This window comes from Calliopsis andreniformis, chromosome 8, assembly GCF_051401765.1.
Source record: "Calliopsis andreniformis isolate RMS-2024a chromosome 8, iyCalAndr_principal, whole genome shotgun sequence".
NCBI classification, from domain to species: Eukaryota; Metazoa; Arthropoda; class Insecta; order Hymenoptera; family Andrenidae; genus Calliopsis; species Calliopsis andreniformis.
In genome coordinates, this window is record NC_135069.1 from 4,171,181 (window position 1) to 4,194,068 (window position 22,888).

At 41.1% G+C, this 22,888-nt stretch overlaps 1 protein-coding gene across 3 annotated transcripts in view; it reads left to right on the forward strand.

The window, feature by feature from the left end:
• Positions 1-22,888, forward strand: part of LOC143182135 (glutamate receptor ionotropic, kainate 2) — a 92,799-nt gene that overhangs the window by 6,764 nt on the left and 63,147 nt on the right. For 2 of the 3 annotated variants that reach the window (XM_076382923.1, XM_076382924.1), the window contains exon 2: positions 3,763-3,965. In XM_076382923.1, the coding sequence (XP_076239038.1) occupies positions 3,872-3,965 (94 nt within the window). In that variant the 5' untranslated portion in view covers positions 3,763-3,871. Of the gene's footprint in view, positions 1-3,762; positions 3,966-22,888 lie in introns of those variants that run through there. The other variant, XM_076382925.1, reaches the window with a different exon arrangement.

A 22,888-nucleotide genomic window follows, 5' to 3' on the forward strand; every position in this document is an offset into this window, starting at 1 on the left:
TGATTCCAAAGCTGGATGCTGACTTTTCATTCAAACCGCGATAACTCAGCGAAAAAAAATAACAGATCACTCGTCAAGGTGTCATTCGATAGAGGAGGGTTCCCACTTCCATATCCTTATAAAAGTTAGTGCGAAAAAAATTTATGAAGATCCTCAGAGTTGTCTGAATTTGGAGAAGGTTCGAGGAAAAACCATCCTTTATCTCTTGGCGTGTCGCGAAGTGGGAAATTTTTTCGGTCATTTTCAACAAAGGGGTGTGAAAGTAGAGGCTTTGCACTTTAGAATGAGACTAGGCTCACCTCCCTGCGATTTTTTTTCCCAAAGTTATAGTAGCTCAAATGTTAACCATTTTTTCGGTCTATGGATAGGTGCGTGATTCCAAAGCTGGATGCTGACTTTTCATTCAAACCGCGATAACTCAGCGAAAAAAAATCGTAGATCACTCGCTAAGGTGTCATTCTATAGAGGAGGGTTCCCACTTCCATATCTCCATAAAAGTTAATACGAAAAAAATTTATGAAGCTCCTCAGAGTTGTCTGAATTTGGAGAAAATTCTGGGAAAAACCACCCTCCAGCTCTTGGCGTGTCGCGAAGTGGGAAATTTTTTTCGGTCATTTTCAACAAAGGGGTGTGAAAGTAGAGGCATTGCACTTTAGAATGAGACTAGACTCACCTCCCTCCGATTTTTTTTCCCAAAGTTATAGTAGCTCAAATATTAACCATTTTTGCGGTCTATGGATAGGTGCGTGATTCCAAAGCTGGATGCTGACTTTTCATTCAAACCGCGATAACTCAGCGAAAAAAAATAACAGATCACTCGTCAAGGTGTCATTCGATAGAGGAGGGTTCCCACTTCCATATCCTTATAAAAGTTAGTGCGAAAAAAATTTATGAAGATCCTCAGAGTTGTCTGAATTTGGAGAAGGTTCGAGGAAAAACCATCCTTTATCTCTTGGCGTGTCGCGAAGTGGGAAATTTTTTCGGTCATTTTCAACAAAGGGGTGTGAAAGTAGAGGCTTTGCACTTTAGAATGAGACTAGGCTCACCTCCCTGCGATTTTTTTTCCCAAAGTTATAGTAGCTCAAATGTTAACCATTTTTTCGGTCTATGGATAGGTGCGTGATTCCAAAGCTGGATGCTGACTTTTCATTCAAACCGCGATAACTCAGCGAAAAAAAATCGTAGATCACTCGCTAAGGTGTCATTCTATAGAGGAGGGTTCCCACTTCCATATCTCCATAAAAGTTAATACGAAAAAAATTTATGAAGCTCCTCAGAGTTGTCTGAATTTGGAGAAAATTCTGGGAAAAACCACCCTCCAGCTCTTGGCGTGTCGCGAAGTGGGAAATTTTTTTCGGTCATTTTCAACAAAGGGGTGTGAAAGTAGAGGCATTGCACTTTAGAATGAGACTAGACTCACCTCCCTCCGATTTTTTTTCCCAAAGTTATAGTAGCTCAAATATTAACCATTTTTGCGGTCTATGGATAGGTGCGTGATTCCAAAGCTGGATGCTGACTTTTCATTCAAACCGCGATAACTCAGCGAAAAAAAATAACAGATCACTCGCCAAGGTGTCATTCGATAGAGGAGGGTTCCCACTTCCATATCTCCATAAAAGTTAGTGCGAAAAAAATTTATGAAGATCCTCAGAGTTGTCTGAATTTGGAGAAGGTTCGAGGAAAAACCATCCTTTATCTCTTGGCGTGTCGCGAAGTGGGAAATTTTTTTCGGTCATTTTCAACAAAGGGTTGTGAAAGTAGAGGCTTTGCACTTTAGAATGAGACTAGACTCACCTCCCTGCGATTTTTTTTCCCAAAGTTATAGTAGCTCAAATATTAACCATTTTTGCGGTCTATGGATAGGTGCGTGATTCCAAAGCTGGATGCTGACTTTTCATTCAAACCGCGATAACTCAGCGAAAAAAAATCGCAGATCACTCGCTAAGGTGTCATTCTGTAGAGGAGGGTTCCCACTTCCATATCTCCATAAAAGTTAGTACGAAAAAAATTTATGAAGCTCCTCAGAGTTGTCTGAACTTGGAAAAGATTCTGAGAAAAACCACCCTCCATTTCTCGGCGTGTCGCGAAGTGGGCAATGTTTTTTTATCATGTTCAACAAACGGGTGCAAAAGTAGAGGCTTTGCACTTTAGAATGAGACTAGGCTCACCTCCCTGCGATTTTTCTTCACGAAGTTACAACAGCTCAAATAGTGACAAATTTTTAGTCTTTGCATCATTGCGATATTCTGATATTAGAGTCACACTTGTTGTTCAAAGTGCGATAACTCAGCAAAAAAAAATCGCAGGTCACTCGCTATGGTCTCATTCGAAAGGAGAGGGTGCCAAAACGTGTAAAATTAAAAACTGTACTTTGTTATTCACCAAAAACATTTTACTCGTTTGGACTGCCCAAGCCCTCCAAAACGCCAGATAATTAAAACAATTTCAGTCACAAATAAACGCCAAAAGGCAGCTATTAGCACGGGGACATGGTTCGTGGATCTCGTACGACTGTGCACACGTCAGGTTCATTTGTACCTTGGCGCGGCCCGCCGTGAATGATTTCGAAAACGCGAGAACCAACGAATAAATTTCAGTTTTACAAGGTCCGCGGCGCGCTCGACACCCTCGCGTAATGTTTGCGGCGATAAATTTCACCCTGGAGAGCTCTGGCGCGCCGTGGAAAATGTAAATTCGCCGACAAAGCTGGCTGAATCGCCGCGACTTCTCGTTTCAGGGGCCAATGAGAAACATTGAATCGGGCATGAAGTGCACGATACAGGCGCCGTGCATTCGCGCGAAATGAAAATTCTACGGGACCGACCGTGCACTCTCTTTTCCTCATTTGCCAGTGACTGAAAGAGCCGCGGTTCACTGTTTTTCCTGCCTTCGAGAAGAGGCTACGAGCGCACACCCTCGCAAATTACGATTCTGGAATCTTTTAACTGAATTTAAAGCACCCGCTTGGGAAAAATGTTTGCTCGCGCTGCCCGGAATTAATGTTCGATTTATTAAAAATGTGAATCTCTTTAAGCAACCTTCATCGATGGAGGAAAATACTGTAGAATTGTTTTAAACTCAGAATTTTATATGAACCCTTGGAATAGGTGCATAGGTTTTCTAAATATTTTTGATGTTCGCTTACCATTATATTTATTTTCACAATTGTACGTAGAGTTCTTCGTATCACAGAGTTAATATTAGTAGTGAAATGATTTTCTATTAATTGTGTAGGATCACTAGAAAATTATTTTATGTATGAACTTAGTCTAAGCACGAACCTGCTTTCATTTTTCATGTGGGTATTGCATTTAATAGCCCGAATAATTAACGTAGTATACCAATCTGTCGACTTGAATAATTCACTAATGAAACACCGACGGCTGGGCGCTGCAACGAGTTTGTTCACATTAATTTCCACTAATTTCTGAGTTGACCTGTAATGAAACATCCAGCAATGTATACGCGACCTATTACACAAATTTTGCTATAATGGCAATTTGTTATCATCATATCAATAATTATGTTTACTCAATAAACATTAGTAGCAATAAACACATAGCTTTCTACCCTTGTTTTTCGATCAAAAATATTCTCACCTGTTTAAGTTATTAATAAAGCAAACATAATTGAGGATATCATACGTAATGAGTGTGCGCAATCATGTTATTATTGCTCGTATTTCGAGGTGCAACGCGATGCACTGATATGAACCTAAACTTTAGGAGTTGGTACTAACACCGTTTGTTGACTTGCTTCTAGGTAAATGCACAGAAGCGTGAAGTGTCGCGACTCGCGGGTGTAATTCGTGCGGTGGTGTCTGTGCGAAGGGCCAACGAGGGGCCGCAACGGTGGGCTTTCGAGATGAGCTATGAATTTGGGCTGCCTGCTAGCCACCGTCTCTGTGCTTCAGCTGCTCCAGCTGCCGTTCCTCGTTGCTGCGCTGCCCTCAGTCGTCAAGATTGGTAAGTCGATCTAAAACATATAATTAAGCATAATCCTATGGTTCTAAAGCAAAATGACTTAAGTCACATGTTTTTGCTTTCGAGATAGTGGGGTATAAAGTTTTCAACTTCTATACTGTCTTATAAAGATCTGTGACGTTTTGACACTGTATTTCTTTAATGAAAAAATTCTTTTATTGTCTTTTCTTTTTTCAGAAAATATAAATTCTATATCCTAGATATCAGTTAAGGTCTTAACTCGAATTTTTTGGAAACGTGACATGGGTTGTTTTGATTTATAGCCACGGAATTAAGCATATGCATGGATATTCATAAAATGCATGAAACTTCAAGAAAGATTAATACAAAGTTGTTAAAAGCGCTATGCTGTGTTTAATGAGAGTTCACTTAGTTCCGAATTGGCAAGGGTGACAAGCTAAATATTTTACTAGCACTCGTTTGATATTTGCCGCGCGAATAGCTTCACATTCTCCATGCTTTGCTACATTGCATGAGCAAAAGTTTCACTCAAAATTCTAAGTTCGTATCGAGCTCAGGCGGAATTCACTGCGTCCTAACTTTCGAACATCGTTTCTCAGAGGATGTCGAACATCTTGCACGTTCGGAATATTATTGATGAAACATGGATTTCGGTGCATGCGATGGATCCAGTCACGTACCAACCAAAAGACGACATTTGTCTGATATCGTAACGCTTTTGCTGCTCTGTCATCCTCACACCGCACCGCCTTCATAAGCTTTATCTCCTCGCATTTCTCTATTGAAATTGAGTTCTTCTATTTGGCGTTTTTAAGCTTCTAGATGGTCTTGTACAAACAAGAAATTCTCTAGTAATTGTTTTCCATTAATGTTGAGACTCACTAGCATGAAAATATTCCTGGTATGAATTGCAGAAGATTTTCAAACCAATGAAAGATTTTCCCCACATATAACGTACATACTATTTAAACTTCCAAAGGAATCTTTTCCAAATTTGTCGGGATACACACAGTTGGAAAAATTTTTTTAGGAGATGACGTTCACATGAGCGTAAAATTCGAACCTTCCCCTTTAATTTAAAAAAAGAATCAAGTCGTTGCGATTTTTTTTCGCGAAGTTACAGCACCTCGAAGTAACCCTTGCATTTTCGTCATGAATTGGCACTACCCCATGTGCTATCAAAATGCAACGGTTACTTTGAAGTGCTGTAACTGTGTGAAAAAAAATCGGAACGACTTGATTCTTTTTCTAGATTAAAGGGGAGGGTTCCAATTTTACGCTTCTGTGAATTTTATCTTCGAAAAAAATTTTTCCCGGTATATGCATCTCCTCAAGTTTGACAACTTTCAGTATGATAAACATGCCCTTAGGTTTAAGGCGCTACAGTAATACGAGTGCACTAAACTTAAAATAAACGCATAGTATCTTACATTCAAGACTTCACACTGTAATTTAAAAAAGGTAATAATTTTTCAAATATTCAAATTTTCAAATTTTCAAATATTCAAATTTTCAAATTTTCAAATTTTCAAATTTTCAAATATTCAAATATTCAAATTTTCAAATATTTCAATATTCATAATTTATGTAATTCAAATATTCGAATATTCATAGTTCTATATGATAAAAATATTCAAACATTCAAAATTTCAAATCTGCAAAGAAAGTAAGCGCAACACTTGTAAAGATCTCTTAACGTGATTGTATAAACTCCGAAACTTGTTAAAATCTTCGTCCTGTGTGGTCCAGAGCAGTGTTGAAACAGGTTACCCAAGTTTTGTTCGATTCCCCGCCCTTTCGATAGCACCGTTTTCACGGTCGTTTCTTTCGACGTGCATCGGTTCTGTTCGGTAGTCAGTTGGCTTGCCAAATTGGCCGCACAATTTGCGTCGCTGCGCCGCCCACTTGAGCGGCACAACCTTTGAAAGGGTCGACACTTGCCGCAGCAGCGTTCGAAGTTCCTGCGAGAAGCCCGGTTAATGGACCACCGTAAGTCATTCGGTAATGAACGTTAGCCCCCGCATTTCGTCAGAACCGTCTGGTGGGCTGATTCCGCTTCAATTAACTCGCTCGAACGGAATTACCTGTCGATTTTACTATCCCCCACTTTCCCCCTGGGTAAAAAGCCCCAGCGTTTTAATTCAGCCCCGTGACAATGGGTTCCAGCTCGATGGACAAGATCAATACCACCGTCGATATTTCGAAAGCTGATCAGAGAGTCGAGTTCGAACCCTCGGTTATAGGAAAGTAGCAATTGAGGCGAATTCTTCATAGTTAGCTTGTATTAGCTGTATTTAAAACCATTTCACGTGACCTGAAGTTAGGAACTCGGGGAAATTAGCTTTCGTTTTAGTCCCAGCGTTCCTTTCATAAAATATTTGGCTGAGGCGATTCCGCGCGAATACATTATCGCCGATGAGTCTGAGATCTACACGCTCCCCGACGATGTTAGTCAGTCCCCTGGCAACTTTCAACTACGCCAGAATGATATTACTCGGAGAACTTTTGCTGGCAGTGTAACTGATACTACGTAAGAACAAGTTTTCCTCCCTTTCTCGTTGGACGAAGCTCGTAGAGACTGAATAGCGAATAAGCAGGATGTTTCAGCTAGAATGTATCATCCTGGAGGAAGAAATCGGATACTGTAATGAAATGGTAGAATTTTCAGTATTACTTATTTTAAATTCCCTCTGTTATCGATTCGTATTTAATAAGAACTCACCCCCCATGAAAGAATCTCGATTATTCCGCGAGCGACTGTTTTTGCCCTTTCCTAGAAGGTTCTTAATGCAACCGAGAGGTGAATTAAATTTAATACCACTCGTTATATAGAATGACAAAAGACGAGAAAAGGAGCAATTTATAAAGGAGTTATGAATTTCAACAGAGTTCCCAAACTTTATTTGTCTTTCAAATTAAGAGGGGCCTCTGAGAGCTTTCCCTATAATTGAATACAGTTCAAGGTACGAGAAGGTCTGCCTTGACACTTTCTTCCTTTCTTGTGTCTTGGGTATTTGAAGAAAACTAAAAAAATTATTTTATTTTTACTTTGAAGAATCATTTCTCTCTGAGATCGAGGTGAAGTCACTTTGAGGGATCTTCAATTTGTTTCTTTGAATTGTCTCGGTGAATCCAGCTGCAAATCCATCCTTTTATCTTTTTTACTGCTTTCATCCTTCACAGCGACGAGTGACGAACAAACAGGGTGAATAAATGGACTAAGTTCGACGACAAAGAAAAGTCGTGGTTAGCCCTCAGTTGCTCTTCAGATACTTGTTCTCGAACCTTGAATAGTCTTCTCTTTCATTGGCCTTTCTCTTTCCCTGCAACTTCCCACGTAAACTTTTCCCCCAGTGAACGTCACCCTCCATGGACAGAGTAACTTAAAAAAAAATAAACTTGAAGGGTACATCGTATAATACACTCAAATTTTACACATCATTATAATGGATAAAATTCTCAATGCTAGACAATTGAATTTTTACTAGAATCTTTTACTTAAACTTCTGATTACTGTTCAACAGTTGTGAGATTCCTATTCCAAAATCGATTAAATCACAAATTATTATTCGACTCATAAATTAAAACTAGAATCGGAGGGGATGATTTTTCTGTTTTGAAAAATATTTTAAATGACGCTCCCTCGTTTAAACCAACCAAGAATTTTCATAAAAAGAAGATTTCTGTGACATTTTCCCCACATTCAAGCAAAGAATTTATGCGCCAGTAGGCGGCATATGAAAATGACGAGAGGCGGTATGTAAATGCCAGAACTGCAGCCTCTACGTTTTCCCAGCGACTTCCGGTCTCACGACGATATCCGTCTGCTCGATCGATGGGTTTCTGCTGTCTACCTAACAGGAGAGTCGAGTCACTGTAATTCGACAGGATGAGAGAGAGAGAGAAAAACTCGTGAAATGGAATGGGAAAGAAAAGTCAGGAATAGGTAAAGGATGAAACCGGAAGAGGTGAACGAAGGCTATGGTCACGACTGTACGGCGCCTGGAACCTTACTACACTGCACATTCCATCGAGATTTCTTCGTCGAATTCTGTCGTAATCCATAGACGATAGATACATGGTGTTTTGTCTCGTAGCAAACTTAGCTACATGTATTGCTTTGATTTACCAGTGTTTCTTCTTGCAGTACATACTCGGTTGTGTAATTCAAGGAAAAGTGACGAGGATTTTCCTTATTTTGGAATATTATTGTAGGGTCTATACCACAATTAGAAAATAGGTAAAAAATAGTAGAGAAAGTGAGTAGAGGAAAGCTTTTAGTAATCCAAAGATTCGAAGGATTTGAATCTATGCATTTTTCCTAGAAATTCTCAAGTTTTCAATCTCGCTCATTCTTCTTTCTTCTCGACACTTTAGAGCTTCTGAACTTTAAGATTGAGAACCATGAGTGGTTGCAAACTTTCCTCCTTGATCTAAGTACTTCCTACTGTCGATATTATTTTCATCTCTAAAGAATAATGGTCAATATTTATTTGCAATTTTGCTCACAAGTACCCTTTGACTTCTAAACAACTCTTAAAACCCAAAACAATCATTAATATCCGCTATTACTTTTCAAGAAAGTTGAAGAAGTTCGTAGAGAAGTTCGGAAATGACTTGGCGAAACTGACTTCGATCAAAGACTTCCACTAGCGATTACTATATTCTTCAAGTGAACGATAAACCCTGTTCACATTCCTCCTTCTATTCATTCATAAATAAAGCTAAATGACTCGATAACTTCAGAGTAATCGATATCAGCCTCTGGCTTCTTTCCTCACTGAGGATATTGTTCCTCGTGGACGATCAGAGAACGCGAATACGCTCGTCGATAGGTCTGCAAACATTACTGGATACCGTGTAAATGTTTGCTCAAGCCCTCGAACATTCGACCCCTGTAAATTATGCGCGGGAAAGTTGATATCTGATAGGGTTTCTTCAATAACTGGACTATCTGTTTATGGAAAAACAGTGGCAAGAAAAACAGACTCAGGCTAAAATATCCCCAAAAGCTAGAGTTCCAAATTTTCCTGGTTCTAACTTTCCAAATTCTCAAGTTATCAATTTAACAGATGTTTACGTTTTACATTGGACTCTTCTGAAGTTTTCTCCCTAAAATTGCTATTAAATTGTGAATACATCAGAGCTCGTCAACTGTTTGTGAACGCTATCGAAATTAAATTTTCTAGAACTCGTCTGTTTGTATTGCATATGTGTCCGCGGAAAAATCGAGTAACGATGATAAAAAGTTCACAAACTATTTGCAAACATTGTTTGCGAATAATATTCGTGGTATAGACCCAGCTTTAAAGGCACTCTCTAGAAATTAAAACTAAAACCGCATATTTATGATTTATTTATTATTTAACGGAATAACCCATTAGTTCACAAGCAATATACACATACAATAATAGGAATGCTAGAAAGGTCTAAAGTGGTACAATAATTCTGTGGTTGTGAGGCAAAACGACCTATGTCATATTTTCAAAAAATTTGAGTTAAGATTTTAATTAACATCTAGAATATCAAATTTATATTTTCGGAAAGAAACAACGGCATTAGAAAAATTTTTCACCTAAAAATAATAGTTAAAGAAAACACAAGTCCATAAGATAGTACTGAAGCTAAAACAAAATCATGTGACAGGTCATTTTGCCTCACAACCACAGAATTATTCACCATGAATGAAATTCTAGATATTGGTTCAGAACAGAAAAATCGTGACGAATATTTCAGAGAGGAAAACATTTTCTAACCATCAACTTGTTTCTCCTAATGAGATCACAGTGACGCTACTCGCGTTATAATATCGACACCACCTCACCCGAGGATTAAGTCCACCCTCACCGCGAACTCAAACCGTTCTTTGCCTCATTTCGCGAACCGACCTGACCCTTGGAAGCAATCTTCTCCACCAGCCACAAGTAACGCAAATCCAAAGAAACTTTCCCAACGCGACTTTCGCGAAAAAATAATCGCCTCCTGGAAGCAAGATAGCGCTCGGTCGACATTTTCACGCGAGAACGAGCCGTCGAACTTTTACGCAAGTTTTTCCCTCGAAAGCGTCACAATGCCCGGTCGCTCGGTCGATTACGTTCGTCCCCGTGGACGAGCACGTCGTTCCACGGCGTCCCAGCATGCGAGCTGCTGAGGGGAGTCGCGAGGAAAACGGAAACCAGAAGACGACGAGGTAAACCGAGTGGAAGGACGCTTTTGCATGTAAGTGGGTTACCGGCTCGTCTCACCAGGGCTCGCGGAAGAATTTCGAGATTGTTCGAGTCCGTCTGTCCCTCCTGATAGAAGGGACCAGGGTGTACAGGATGTTTCCAAACATGTGGGACATTTTTGGAGGGTGTACTCTAGACGTGAAGACAGTGAGAAAAGTTCAGGTGGACAGACGTCTATAAACGCTTAGTTTCTTAGTCGTACTAGTCGGTTCCAGAGACCAAAATATTCCTGGGACTAGTAGGATCTTAAAGAAGATAGCACACTGTGCAGACAGGAAATGAAATTTCAGGCACCACAAAATAGCATATAACGAAAAAACTGAGCGTTTCCGAATCATATTAAATTCATATTAAATTTTTTTTAATGTCTAGGTCTGTAGAACCTACACGTGTTTTGAACCACCCTGTATATTCAAGGAACGATCGAATCTAAAGGAAACTTGAGAGTTTTCGTGAATTTGAATGAAAGAAGGATAAATTTCTTTGCAGAAAAATATTAGAGGGAAAGTTGAAGCCTTTCGTATATAAATTCTCCTCGAGTATATTTCTAACGGTTGGGTTCACGGGAGATGAATTTGATAACTTTTGGGCACACTGTTTGCTAGATAGGGAAGGAATTAACCTCCCTGCGTGGGGAGAACTTTTCTGGCTTTCACTGGAGTTGACTCTGTAAGTCGAGCAGGGAACCGACAGGGGAACTGGCCTGTCACCTGCCAGACAGTGAGACGAATGATGGATTGTTGCCATTAGTTTCACAAATCACGGAGAAGATAGTAGGTGATGATAGGCTGTCTGTTATAGCTTTTGAAGGCGTCAGCCTTGTCCCCTAATGTTTGATAAGACGTCTGTTACTGGAGATGTCAAGAAGTAGATTAAGCCAGAATCGATGAGTCTTTACTCATGGGGAGACTTGATATAGTTAACTCAGTATATAACAGAAGGTATAAATAATTCAGACAAGTATCTATTCTACCACCATAAAGACAGTGTTACCATATTATACCTCGTCGCCCCTCTGAGTATATCTGCGAGGGTTATCACGTCTACTAATTCACCTCCATGAAACACAGACTCCCCTTGCACCCTGTAACCCGCCCCTGAACCGCTTCGTCGGATTCCTGGCGCAATCCCTTTGACGAATATCGCCGTAGGAGCAACATGGCAGATGTACAGAGCTCGCTGATGTGTTCACCTGCACCCTATCGTAATTAGAAGCGTAGTCCTGAGTTATCGTGCAGGAAAGTGGTTAATAGCCATCCCTCGTCCAACAGTAGTAAAGTTCCCTGCATATTTGTTTGGAAAAGTCTCGCTATAGGTTGAAAAGAATCGCCAATTCGTGGGGAGATAGAGGGATCCTTAATTCATCCCAATCTTCGAAAATATGCACAGCGTTATCCTCAAATCCTGTCGTAAAGTTTCTCGAACTGTGAGAGAGGATTCTTTAATGTCCCCAACAGTACGTTTAGCTGCGAAATATGTTGTGGACTTTAATATTTAATGCGAACCCAGGGAAACGCAGGAAACGATTTCGCTGTTGTCGCTTTATGGCCCGTGCTGAATTTTATTTTCTCGTTTCTTTGCCTGGAATCTTTGGGCTTAAAGGTATAAATAAAATTAGAATTTGTAATGTATAGTAATACATGCTTCCTTTATCCAGAATTACAATTACAACGAGGAGACTTTCCCAAGTGTAACACTGAATTTTTTTAACATATAAATTCTCAAGTTTTCAAATCCTCAGGTCTTTCATAAGGAGTAAGGCATTATAAAAATGACTTTAATTATTAATATTTTGTAAACTGTAAAGTCATATGTTCTCAAAAGTGAGCGTTGTACTTTGAAAAGTCTTCTTTCAAGAGTGACGACCGCGTGCTAGTAGAAAAGTCCTGACTGCGACAGACACGCGTTGAATCTCAAAGTACACCACCGAAGGGTCTCTACGATCGATTGTATCAAGGATTCAACTGCGAGTCTCCATCCAGCAAGGTCTGAAAGTAAAAAAGAAGACGAAGAGGAATCGTGGCATTGCTCGCGCCGTCGCGGATCCACCGTCAGCTCTTCGAAGAAGTCTCTGCCTCGAATGTGTACCTTCCCCGCGTAATCCATTTCCAGGCTCTCTTTTTCTGACAGCCCCACGTTACCATTCATTTCGCTGACCCCTATTTAGAGATTTCTTATCGCATTTTCGCGGCAGTATCCAGGAAACAATTGCCATTGTCCGAAGTCAATCCGCCAGGTCGTTACCTAACTTCTCCAGAAGTGGTGCATTGAACGCAGCCACAGCTTATCAGCTGTGTTAACGACGATAATAACGGAACAGGCCGTGTATGCGCGATGCATCGCACAGTGAATCGATTTATCTCGAGCGCGACGCGGCGAATACCGATAGGCTCGTTAATCCTGTGGCCGATAAGAGCATTAGCAAGGATTCGCGGAGGATTACGCGTCCAGGACCCGTGAAATCTTTTTTCCTAACGTTGATGAGGGTCTGATAAATTTCTCGGCCAATTGGGTGACTGGTTAGGAAGTTGAGTCATTGAAACTTAATGAATCGAAGTTTATGGGGGATTGTAATTTTTTATACAGTTTTTTTTTTTCGGTACATTTTACGTGATAAAAATAAAGGACTCTGATCAACATTTCATTCGTATACATGATGCCCTGTTATTCGCTGTCCCCTTCAAGGGTAGCAGTAACAAAACAACCCTCTGAAACGGCTCCCATCTTTTTCTTCCGAATTACCAAAGGTCGTTCCTAAGTTTCTGAAGATTCTTAAAGCAATTTGAAGCTTCAACGGACGTTGGAATTGCCTGTAAGGACTTTAACGACTGCAAAAAATTCGGTTTCCCCCATTTAATCCTTAGGATCAAATATCACGTCCATTCACTTTGAGAAGTGCAGATAAAGTCTAGCAAGGAAGAATACCGTCAGACAATCCTGCATGTATTTCATCGAACAATGGGCATTGTCCAGAGTCAATTCGTGAATCTGTTACAATCGTTATAGTCGTAGAAATAGACTCGAGGAATTCCTCAGCTGAGTGACTCGTACCTACCTAACTGTGCACAGGGTCGATTCTTTATTAGCACCGATTCAGCACACGTATCGTATCGTTAAAAAGACCCCCGAAGTACGTGACTCTTTCTTTTCATGGTGAAAGTTCGAACAGCTCGTTGAACGAAACAATAACCATTAAAGTAGTTGTAGCCATGTTTTGGAGATGATTGCTCGTTCCATTTTGAACTTTCCTAATTCCCTGCGTAACAATCGGCTCACTTTCCTTTTAATTGGTGGATGATTTTTAAAGAACTTTTACTATTAAAGAACTGCATTGTTAATAGAGATACTGACAGGAAACGTGTATAAAAAAGAAATAGTAGAAATTGCTACTGAAGTCGAAGATTAATGGCACTTGTGCCCCCAAAAGAAGGAAACTCGCGAGACCGCGAATTTAAATTCAGCAAGTGGTGAGAGTGGAATCAGCAAACTGGGAAAAGAAGAAACTTCAAAACAAATAAAGAATTGGACGCTGGAAAACAGCGCCTCAAAGAAACAGAAGTTCGCAAACAAGCTCGAGGCACATTGGCCACCTTTCCATCAGAATAATTGATTCCCAGACTGTCTATACAACCACGAAACCACAAACCACTCAATCGCCCTCGAGACGGGGATTGAAACGATTTACAAACGAATCAAGTAGAAAGAAGAAACGTCAAAGAGCACTTGCGTAATAGAAAGCTGAAGGGTTGTCGAATGAGAGACAAAGTCGTACTGTTACGACAAGGCAGCTCATTTATAGAGCTATACTAGTTCCTATTTAACTTCTGTTTCAACTCTCCTTCGCACCACATTGATGTTACTCACGAGAGATGGAGCAGATCCACGAAAAGCGAAAAGGAATAGCGAGCTTGGAGCAAGTTCCAACCCCTTCGCACTGCCACGACAAAGGGGTGGGGGGCGATGGAGTGTCGGAGGGACGTAATGAGAGCCATACACGAGAGCCATAATGCGATTACCCTCGAGGGCTTCAGCCAACTACCCCTGAACTCGTCAGATTTCTAACTATTGCTCCGTTCCAGCTAAACATCCTCTGCGATTGGCCCAGTGCAAAGTTGACGACCGACGGTGGGGCTGGACAATTCTGCTTTGATTCGCCTCGAAGGTAATTCGATACTGGCTTTGAATATTTCCTCTGGGTGAATCAACCGCTTTCCCGCGAAAATTTCACCCGTCTGAGCTTTTGTTTCGAACCGTTTAGAACTCCAGACCTTTCTCCCTCCGCGCTGTTTTGTAGTTCTGTTCCCTTTTACCTGTTTCATCGTCCTCCTCTGTGGGACACGGAAAAACAGTGGAAGCAAGGAAATCGTAAATGCGGTTAGAGTGGAAGTTAGTTATTTATTGACGAGCGCCTAATTGGATTTCTATTTAACTGTTGCGGCTCGAAGAATCGATCGGCATTAGCGAAGCGTCCCCGCAGAATAGCAGTAACCTCGGGACTATTCGTCAATTAATTCGCGAGACCGCCTCTGTTACACATTCGCGCCGGTTAATGAAAATTCCATTGACCATCTTGTCGTCCCTCATGTGTACCCAACTGCACTGGCCTTTAATAGACGCATATCCAATAACCACGCCCATAAGTGCGTAAATTATGAGTTTATTATTCGAGGGCTGAGGTATGAAATGTTCACCAAGCACGAGTTATTTGTACCCATTTGTGGGTATTAAACATAGATCACGTTACCCTGGTTTTATTTCCAGATTTATTCTGGTCGTTAGCAGTTAACGTAGTCGTAATCTTGTCAATTTTTGAGCAACATTTTTATAGAGAGATGTACTTTCAAAAATGGAACTTCAAATTTAGCAGATGACCCAATAAAATGCAATTTTTAAATTCCTGAATATTTCACTGCACATCACGTTACGAGTTCACGTTTATTTAAGTAGAAGAAGCTCGTGTCACTTAACAGCCCTTCAAACGTGATCAATCACTGCTCCTTAAATATTTTCATCGATCAATAAAGCTGGATTCTAAAAGGGACGCTGTGAAGTGTCCCCAGCCTTGCACATAGGATCGTTCTCAGCGCTGGCAAAACTCGTAGAACGGACGTGGGTATCGGGACACGTTGCAGTTTGACGCTCGATCAGTGCCTCCTTTCTAGGCTGGCTTAAAACGGCCTGAAAGGCCAACAGGAAACTGCAAATATTTCTCGGAAGATGCATCGCGCACGCTGGATAAGATTGGCCCTTTGCCAGTTGCGAATCGAGAACGTTGACCCTCGCGTATCTCTGCTTGGGGTTGAGCTATGCTTTCAGGAGCTGCCACCCTCTTTCTGACCCCCTTGAATTTTCGACCTCCCCCTAGAGTGCTTGAATTTTCGCCATTCTCTTACCATGCTCGAATTTTTGCCCTATCTCGCCAAAGGGTTTCTCGAATCGTCGCAGTAATACTTCGTCCGCCTCGTAAATTACAATTTTCGCGTGGTTCTCTGGAACGTTGCCTAGCAATTAAGTTGAATGGGGCAAACGGGGCGATTCAGAAAATTGTTAGAAGCCTTCATATATATTTGATAGGCTTGGGGATTAATTCTTAGATTTGCCTAAGTGTGTTGAAAGAATTTCTTAGATATCAAAACTACCCTTATCTTAGAGTACAAAGAAAATTTGACTCTTATCTTCTTGGCAGAAACTCTGTCCCATTTTAGTACTCTGCTAAAGGGTTAGAACCCAGAGTCCCAATTTCCCTTAGAAATCTTGCCAATTTTCTTCCCGACGTGTCTCAAATTTCTCTTCGATATTGAAGCAACTCTTGAAAGTTTCCTGAGCAGCATAACTTTCCCCTATTTCCTAGGGGTTGGTTTATTCCTTGCCACGTTCGTTTCACAATCAACACCTTAGAGACCTGAAACAGCTTTTTCGTCCAGCGCTCTTTCGCAACTCTGTGGTTCAAACCCCCTATATAAGTTTCTCCCATCCCCTTTTTCTCGAAAATCGTGTTGCACAAACTGAGCCTCATTATCCTTGATCCAATAAACCATACCTTGTTGCGGTTTGCTCCGAATAAAAGTCAACTAACCGTGCCTGGTCAGCACGAGACCAGCTCGCCAAGGTTTCGAAGTTTTCGACTCGTTACCCCTCTGGAACCTACCCCTTTGCGGAATTACGTTTAATGGACTTAGCGAAAACGTGCTGTAGCTGTAAACCTGCAAGGAGGGAAGTATTCACAGCGACAAAACGTCACGGAGTCGTGCCTCCTACCGCCTAGACTCTTGTCGCTGTGATATTAATTCAGCGAGCTGGTTGGAACAACACCATTCTCTCAACGAGACCTGTTCAAATGTGACGACGACGTTGAATAAGCACCCCCTGCGGCGCCAGTCATTAGCACCTGATTGTTACCTCCGCAATTAAAGGAATCTCAGTGACGAAAGCAACGCTGACGATAACCAGAACTTTTGCCTGAAGTCGGCGAGACTTATGGCACCAATTGTGCGCTATTTTTTCGCGGAAGTTTAGGTAGCTCTCAGTTTGCTCTGTGAATAAGATCCCTGAGAGACAAAATGGTCCAAACTCTTTAACTTTCTGAGCTGGGACATGAAATAAACACATGAGATTTAGTTGCATGCTAGACTATTGAAGGTGCTAAGTTGCTCAAGGCAGTGGAAAGTTTCAAAGTCGCCTTTGGAACAAAGTACCTTTGCACTTGTTGTAGAAGAAAGTTAATAAATTAGTAGAGGAAAAATTCTTTAAGGTAAGGTTCACATTGATCGTCTTGGCAAAAGTTGGTTTAGAGTTCATTTCTTTATTTTGGATTAAATCTGTGTTCACGGCGTTTGAGATCTTCAGGTTTCAGGGATGAAAGTTAAGTCAAATCTAGAATCTTTGCATTATTCAGGAGTACAGCCACTGTGGTGACCTTTCTGCGTCTTTTCCATTTTATATAATATTCAGGTACTACTTCTAATAATCAGTGATCTATCAGTGATCAACCTCTTAAATCGATCTAGGTCGCTTGCTTCATTTTCAGAAACTCGATTCAGTCTGTGGATGGCATTTATCAATCTTCATAAAAGTTTGATTTACGTTCCTCTTTCCTGATAAAAATGATTAAAAAATGGTAATTCCTACGTGATTGGAGCGTAAGTCTTGTTGCTTTATTTCAAGATATCCAATTACCTTTTAAGTATAAACTTGCGAGACTCTTCACTTCTAATAATTGAGAAACTTTGATCAATGGCTGCCTAATTTCTGCTTGTACTACTTAAATAGCTATTTGATCTTTATTCAAATTCCTGAAACGAATAGTACAATTGCAGGGTTAAAACATGATATTTTATTATCGAACAGTTACTGAATAATGTTAGTAACATAATACCCTGAAGGTGAGGAGTTTTGAAAGCTAGTTTAATGGCTTCGAACGTAATATGTAATTATTTCTCTTTGAAAGTCAAAGCGCCGAAGGATGGAGAAATCCATTACGACCACCTTGCGGCGTTCTGCGGTCCGAAAGGGTGGTCTCTATAAATGAATTACAACGGGTCGAAACCGCGGATACCTTGACAGAATCGTCGATTGCTAGCCATTGAATCTAACGCTACGCTACGCCCCATAAATTCAGCTACTTTCTCTTCAATTCACCCTCCAGCATACAAAAAGAAAAAATACTTTGATCTTCCTATTATACTTCTCTATTTCTTCTCCACATTTTAAAAGCATCTCTGAAGAAAATCACCCCGAATTACATAGAAAATGTCTCACTTCTAAAGCCAGTGAAGAGATCACTTCGCAAAGTCAGATAAAAACTGTGGTGAATATAAGTGTACCATTTTCGACAAGTTTCACAGTTTCTCAACGCTCTGATATCCTCTGAAGTATTGCAAAAACTTGCTGTATCTTTTCACATTCCTCTGGCTATCCCCTCGATCTTGATCGCAGGCTCAATTTTCAACGGTTAGGCGCAGCAACGAACAACAGACTGAAACTTACGAGACGCTGATTCCGTATTCATGGAAAGCATCATGAGTATTCGGCGAGACTCGACGCAGGTTGTGGCTCTAGAACAAGCGCGTTCGTCTCGAGGGGCAAACGAGAAAGGACCGCGATCGAACGCTGAAGATACATTTCCTCGGTTATTGGATCCCTATTGGATTGTCTAGCAAATACCCAGCGTCGTTTCTATCTTAATGTTATCACGAGAACATCCTCGGGAATCCCCAGGAATCAATTCCCCTGTCCCGCACAGAACAACTGGATCAAGTCGGGAAAGTTTCAGGATCGTTGCTGGTAACATGATTTCATTTCCACGGCGATCAATCACTAGTGAATCGAGTTCTCTATATTAATTCTGTTTGACAGTGGTCGACCTTTTTTCACAAAGTGATCATGCATTCGTTTCAGCCAATACATGCTCGTACACGTTTCATTTACTTTTTCAGGAGGATTGGACCCATGAAAATCCATGCTCCTGTTATGTGTTTTAATAGATGAACCACAGTAGGGACATTGGGGCTGATGAAATCGATATTGCAATGACACGAGCTGTCGAACACACTGAAATAGTAGCATTAAAAAATGAAAGCATGCTGGCGAAATGCTTCGACTTTTTAACTGAGACACGTTTCAAATGGAAATTGCTGCGTATTTTTTTATGACGTTGGTTATAATGAAATTTCCTAAAATATGGAGCTTGATATCCTGGCACATAACGTGAAACATGGGCACCATTTTATTCGGATAATATATGGGAAATCAAAATAACAAATAAATTTACATTCTCCACAGCTGAAGAACATTCTCTAAAAAATAGAATCATACCCAACTCTGATACACTGTGGTAAATAATTCATGATTCAGTCATCGCCATGTGATGGTTCTTCATATTTCCCTACTTAGCGGTCTCTATCGCGAGAGGGTTTCAACCCCCTGGCCAGCGGTCATTGATCGTTGGCACGTTTGCACGGCTCACGTCAGCCGTCTATTCTATACGGCTTTGTTTCAGCATGACGAGGAATTTACGGAATTTTTCCCTGTGTAACGTCGACTGACAACCACGCCGGGGAATACAAGCGCCATTTCTGCTCTCAGTTCCGACCAATTTGTCAATATTTCGACATCTTCACTCCTAGTGCACGTCTATTTATCCTCACACCAACGCTGCATCCATTTTTCTCCTTCCATCCCCTAAAGAGATGAAGTAGGCCCGTGGTGAGAAAATTCGCTTCAGTAACAGCAGATTAAAGAGACGAACGGGACTCGTGTGCCGCTTGGCGAATATATCGGAACTGCTAGTTCGTAGAAATGTAATTGGATCAAATACAAACGGTCGATTACTAATTACGCGGCCAGTGGAGCGGACGAAAGTCGATCGCGCGCTTAATGACACCGCTGGTTGACGAATTTCGCGCCCAGTCGGCCTCGTTTCTGCCCGTGAGTGAGTTGCCGCCACGTTTCGTTCGCGCTGAAACGATGTGGCACATTAATGGGCCAATTTCGAACGGTGCATACAGGAACAGATGCCGGAAACGCTTCTGATACCCGCCAGTTGCGTGAATTTCCAACTATGCTACGTAATACCCTCCCTCTTGAGCGGTAAAAAATTTTTCAAATTCACGACGCATTAATTAGAGCGACGTAAAATTGTCAAATATTCACTCTCAGAATATGTTATACCAAAATAAAATTCATGAACGATGCAGAGCTTTCGCCAACGTTGTGAAACTGCATAATGCTTTTACTGCGGTATATAAGACGAGGCAGCATTTCATTTCTGAACTTTATTCTTGGTAATATTGTATTATGTTTCTAGGTGATGAGTAGACTCCAGATTTTTATCTAATTTCACGTTTGTATAAGCACAATTAAGGAAATGAAATCTGAATAAAAATTTACTTCAATTTTTAAATATAATTTGCAGTCCATTTTGTATATTTTCAATGTTTTTGAATATTATATACATTCTGTAACTTTTTATACGTTTCACATTTCCATAAATGCATAAAAGTCTGCAGAGAAGCTATCGCAAAGACAGAAGAAACTGAACATAATAAAGTTCTGATACCATTTTGTAGCAAAGCCACAACTTATCTCAAGCGATCATAAAACATACAGTAACGTTTTCAATTCAAAATCTGCCTTTGTTTTTCAATATTCATAACCTTGCTGAACGCGAGCAGGGTTTTAATCTTTGATTAAAATCGTCGCACGATTCTAGACCGATCAAAAATTCAATCTAAGTCCCGCTATCCGAACGTTTCGAACAAATCTTTCGGATTGAGCTGGCGACCGTGCGACGAGCGATTCGGTTCCCATCGAACGCGAACGATAAAGCTCGAAAACGCTAGGCGATTCGTTCGTCGATTCGACGAGTGCTCCGTTAGAGAATGATGCGGCTCGTTAATGAGACCAATTTCAATGTACGCGAAATCGACAGGGGTGGTTCGGCTGGCCGACGAATTTTCAGCAGAGCCGAAATTCCTCGATGGCCAGGGGCCACGAACTGCTAACGAGTCGCATTAGTTTAATAACTCGGTAGTAGGGACTAGGAGAGACGCCTATCCCGTGCTCAACGATAAACTCCAGTGTGTCGGGGCCGACGCGGCGTGAGCAAACTATTAATCACTTGCTACCTGCCCATTAATTACGAGGGTCCGAATTTCGTTCTTCCCTTCGCAGCTTCCCTGGGACTTATATTCACATCGTCGCGCGAATTTAACGCCTATGGTTACGCTCTGGAATTTCACAACCGCTGCAACTGATAACGCGCTGCCCCTCTTCTATCCTGCAAAAGTTAACAACCCTGTGCGTGGCACTGTGTTTTTCAGGGGAGGAGGAGTTGATAGTATTTTAGTCTTGATAGCTGTCTACGTTGGATTTATTTCCTTGAGAGCGGTATTTGAAAGCTTTTGGTACCGTAGTTTTTCAGTTGAGAATCTTTCAAGTTTTATTACTCTTAGTTATTAAATGTTCTGTATGTCTTGGTTTATTGTCAGTGTTACTTTTTAATGTCAATCTCTAGCTAAGCCAAGAGGAAAATAGGACCATGAAAGATCGCGAACGCGTGGAACGATTAATTAAACAGGATAAGTAAAGCACAGCACGCCGTTAATATGCCTGAATAAACAACATTGACGAGCGACATTGCCGACCTCGCTATCAAACACATTGACCCAGCAGAGTTGGCCGGATAACAGAGTTTCGCGATAAGAAATCCGCCCCAGAAAGCAGCTTGCCAGTGACACACCGCTACGGTTTCGATCAGCTCGAATTAGGGTTAGGCGATTCGCGACGAGTGTGTCACTGACGGAACAAGTACATTGATCGTCCCTCGGGCCTCGTTCCACCTGGACCACTTCGCTGTGGAGCGCATCCACTTTGGCAAAAGTTGCTTGAAACCGAAGGTCACTCCTTAATTCAAGCTGGATGAGCCTCTTAGAGAGCTCATGAAAATTGCATCAACAATTAGCAGTATCGTCCCTGATCTGCTTCATTCACGATCCATCGTGGCTCTCGCTGGAGAACCAGCAACTTTCTAGACCGGAGTCTCACGCTCGGTATAATGTCTCCGTGGAATGGAAAAGTTTCTCGAAAACTTTTACTCCACTTCCCAGGAATTCATCCTCACTTTCTTCGTTCCTTTATTTGCCTCCTAGATACTCTGCTTTGTCTCTACTCGACCAGTATTCACATCGGTCGGTTTCTCTGACTGACTTCCACGGAGATTCCTCTTTCCCCGTCTCCAAGGGGAAAGTGACGATAGAAGAAGGGCGAGAGCCCTTCAAGGATAGTGATTTTCGAAATACCTTTGGAGACCGCGATAGAGTTCCTCACGTTCTTCCCTGTTCTCGATCTCTTCATTTTCCTACCTTTCACTCTCTCGTCTCGGCTGTCCTACCTCATCCTTATCTACTTACATGGTCGTTTCCACGGATGGAATTCTAGTCTCGTCCGTGAAGAAGGCTCGCAACAAGAGCCTTATTTTCGCTCGCGGAAGTGTCTTCATAGGACAAAGAAAAGAGGCCAATAGGAATTTAAGTTTGCTGACAAGGGCCGTGACTGAGACAAAACGAGACGCGAGATGGCAGTGTAATTTCTGGCCTTAGTCTTGCGAGCACCGTGTCACGGTTATGAAGGACATGCGGAATCCCCCGTTATTGCCCGTGTTGAGACTGTAAGCTCCGCTACTTAGGATGCGAGGGAACGTTACGTAATTACTTCTCAAAGTGCTGCCTTTTGTTTTATATGTTCTTTTATTTAAAGCCACGCAGTTACTCAGTTCTTTTATCTGCCAACAATTGTTACTTGATAATTACATAGAATTTTTAACGAAGTGCCTGTGAGAGAGGTTTATGGCACCTGGAACGACAACCCTCAATGATTCAAACTCTGACAAATTCAAGATTTCTAGATATCAGAACACTAATAAGGAGAATTCTTTTCAATGCAGAAAGTAAAATTTTGAATAAAAATTGGTTAACTTTGATTGACGATAACTCCGCGAAAAACAATCGTCGGTTAATGATTTTCTTCTTAAATTATAGCTTGAAGTCTTGACTGTAAGAAACTGTAGCTGAATTTTAAGTTTGATGCATCTCTATTACTGTAGCTCCTTAAATCTGACGGTATGTTTATCGTACTGAAAATTCCAAAGTTTGACGAAATGGAGAGAATTCCTAGAATTTTTTTCGGAGATGACGTTTACAGGAGCATAAACTAGGATTC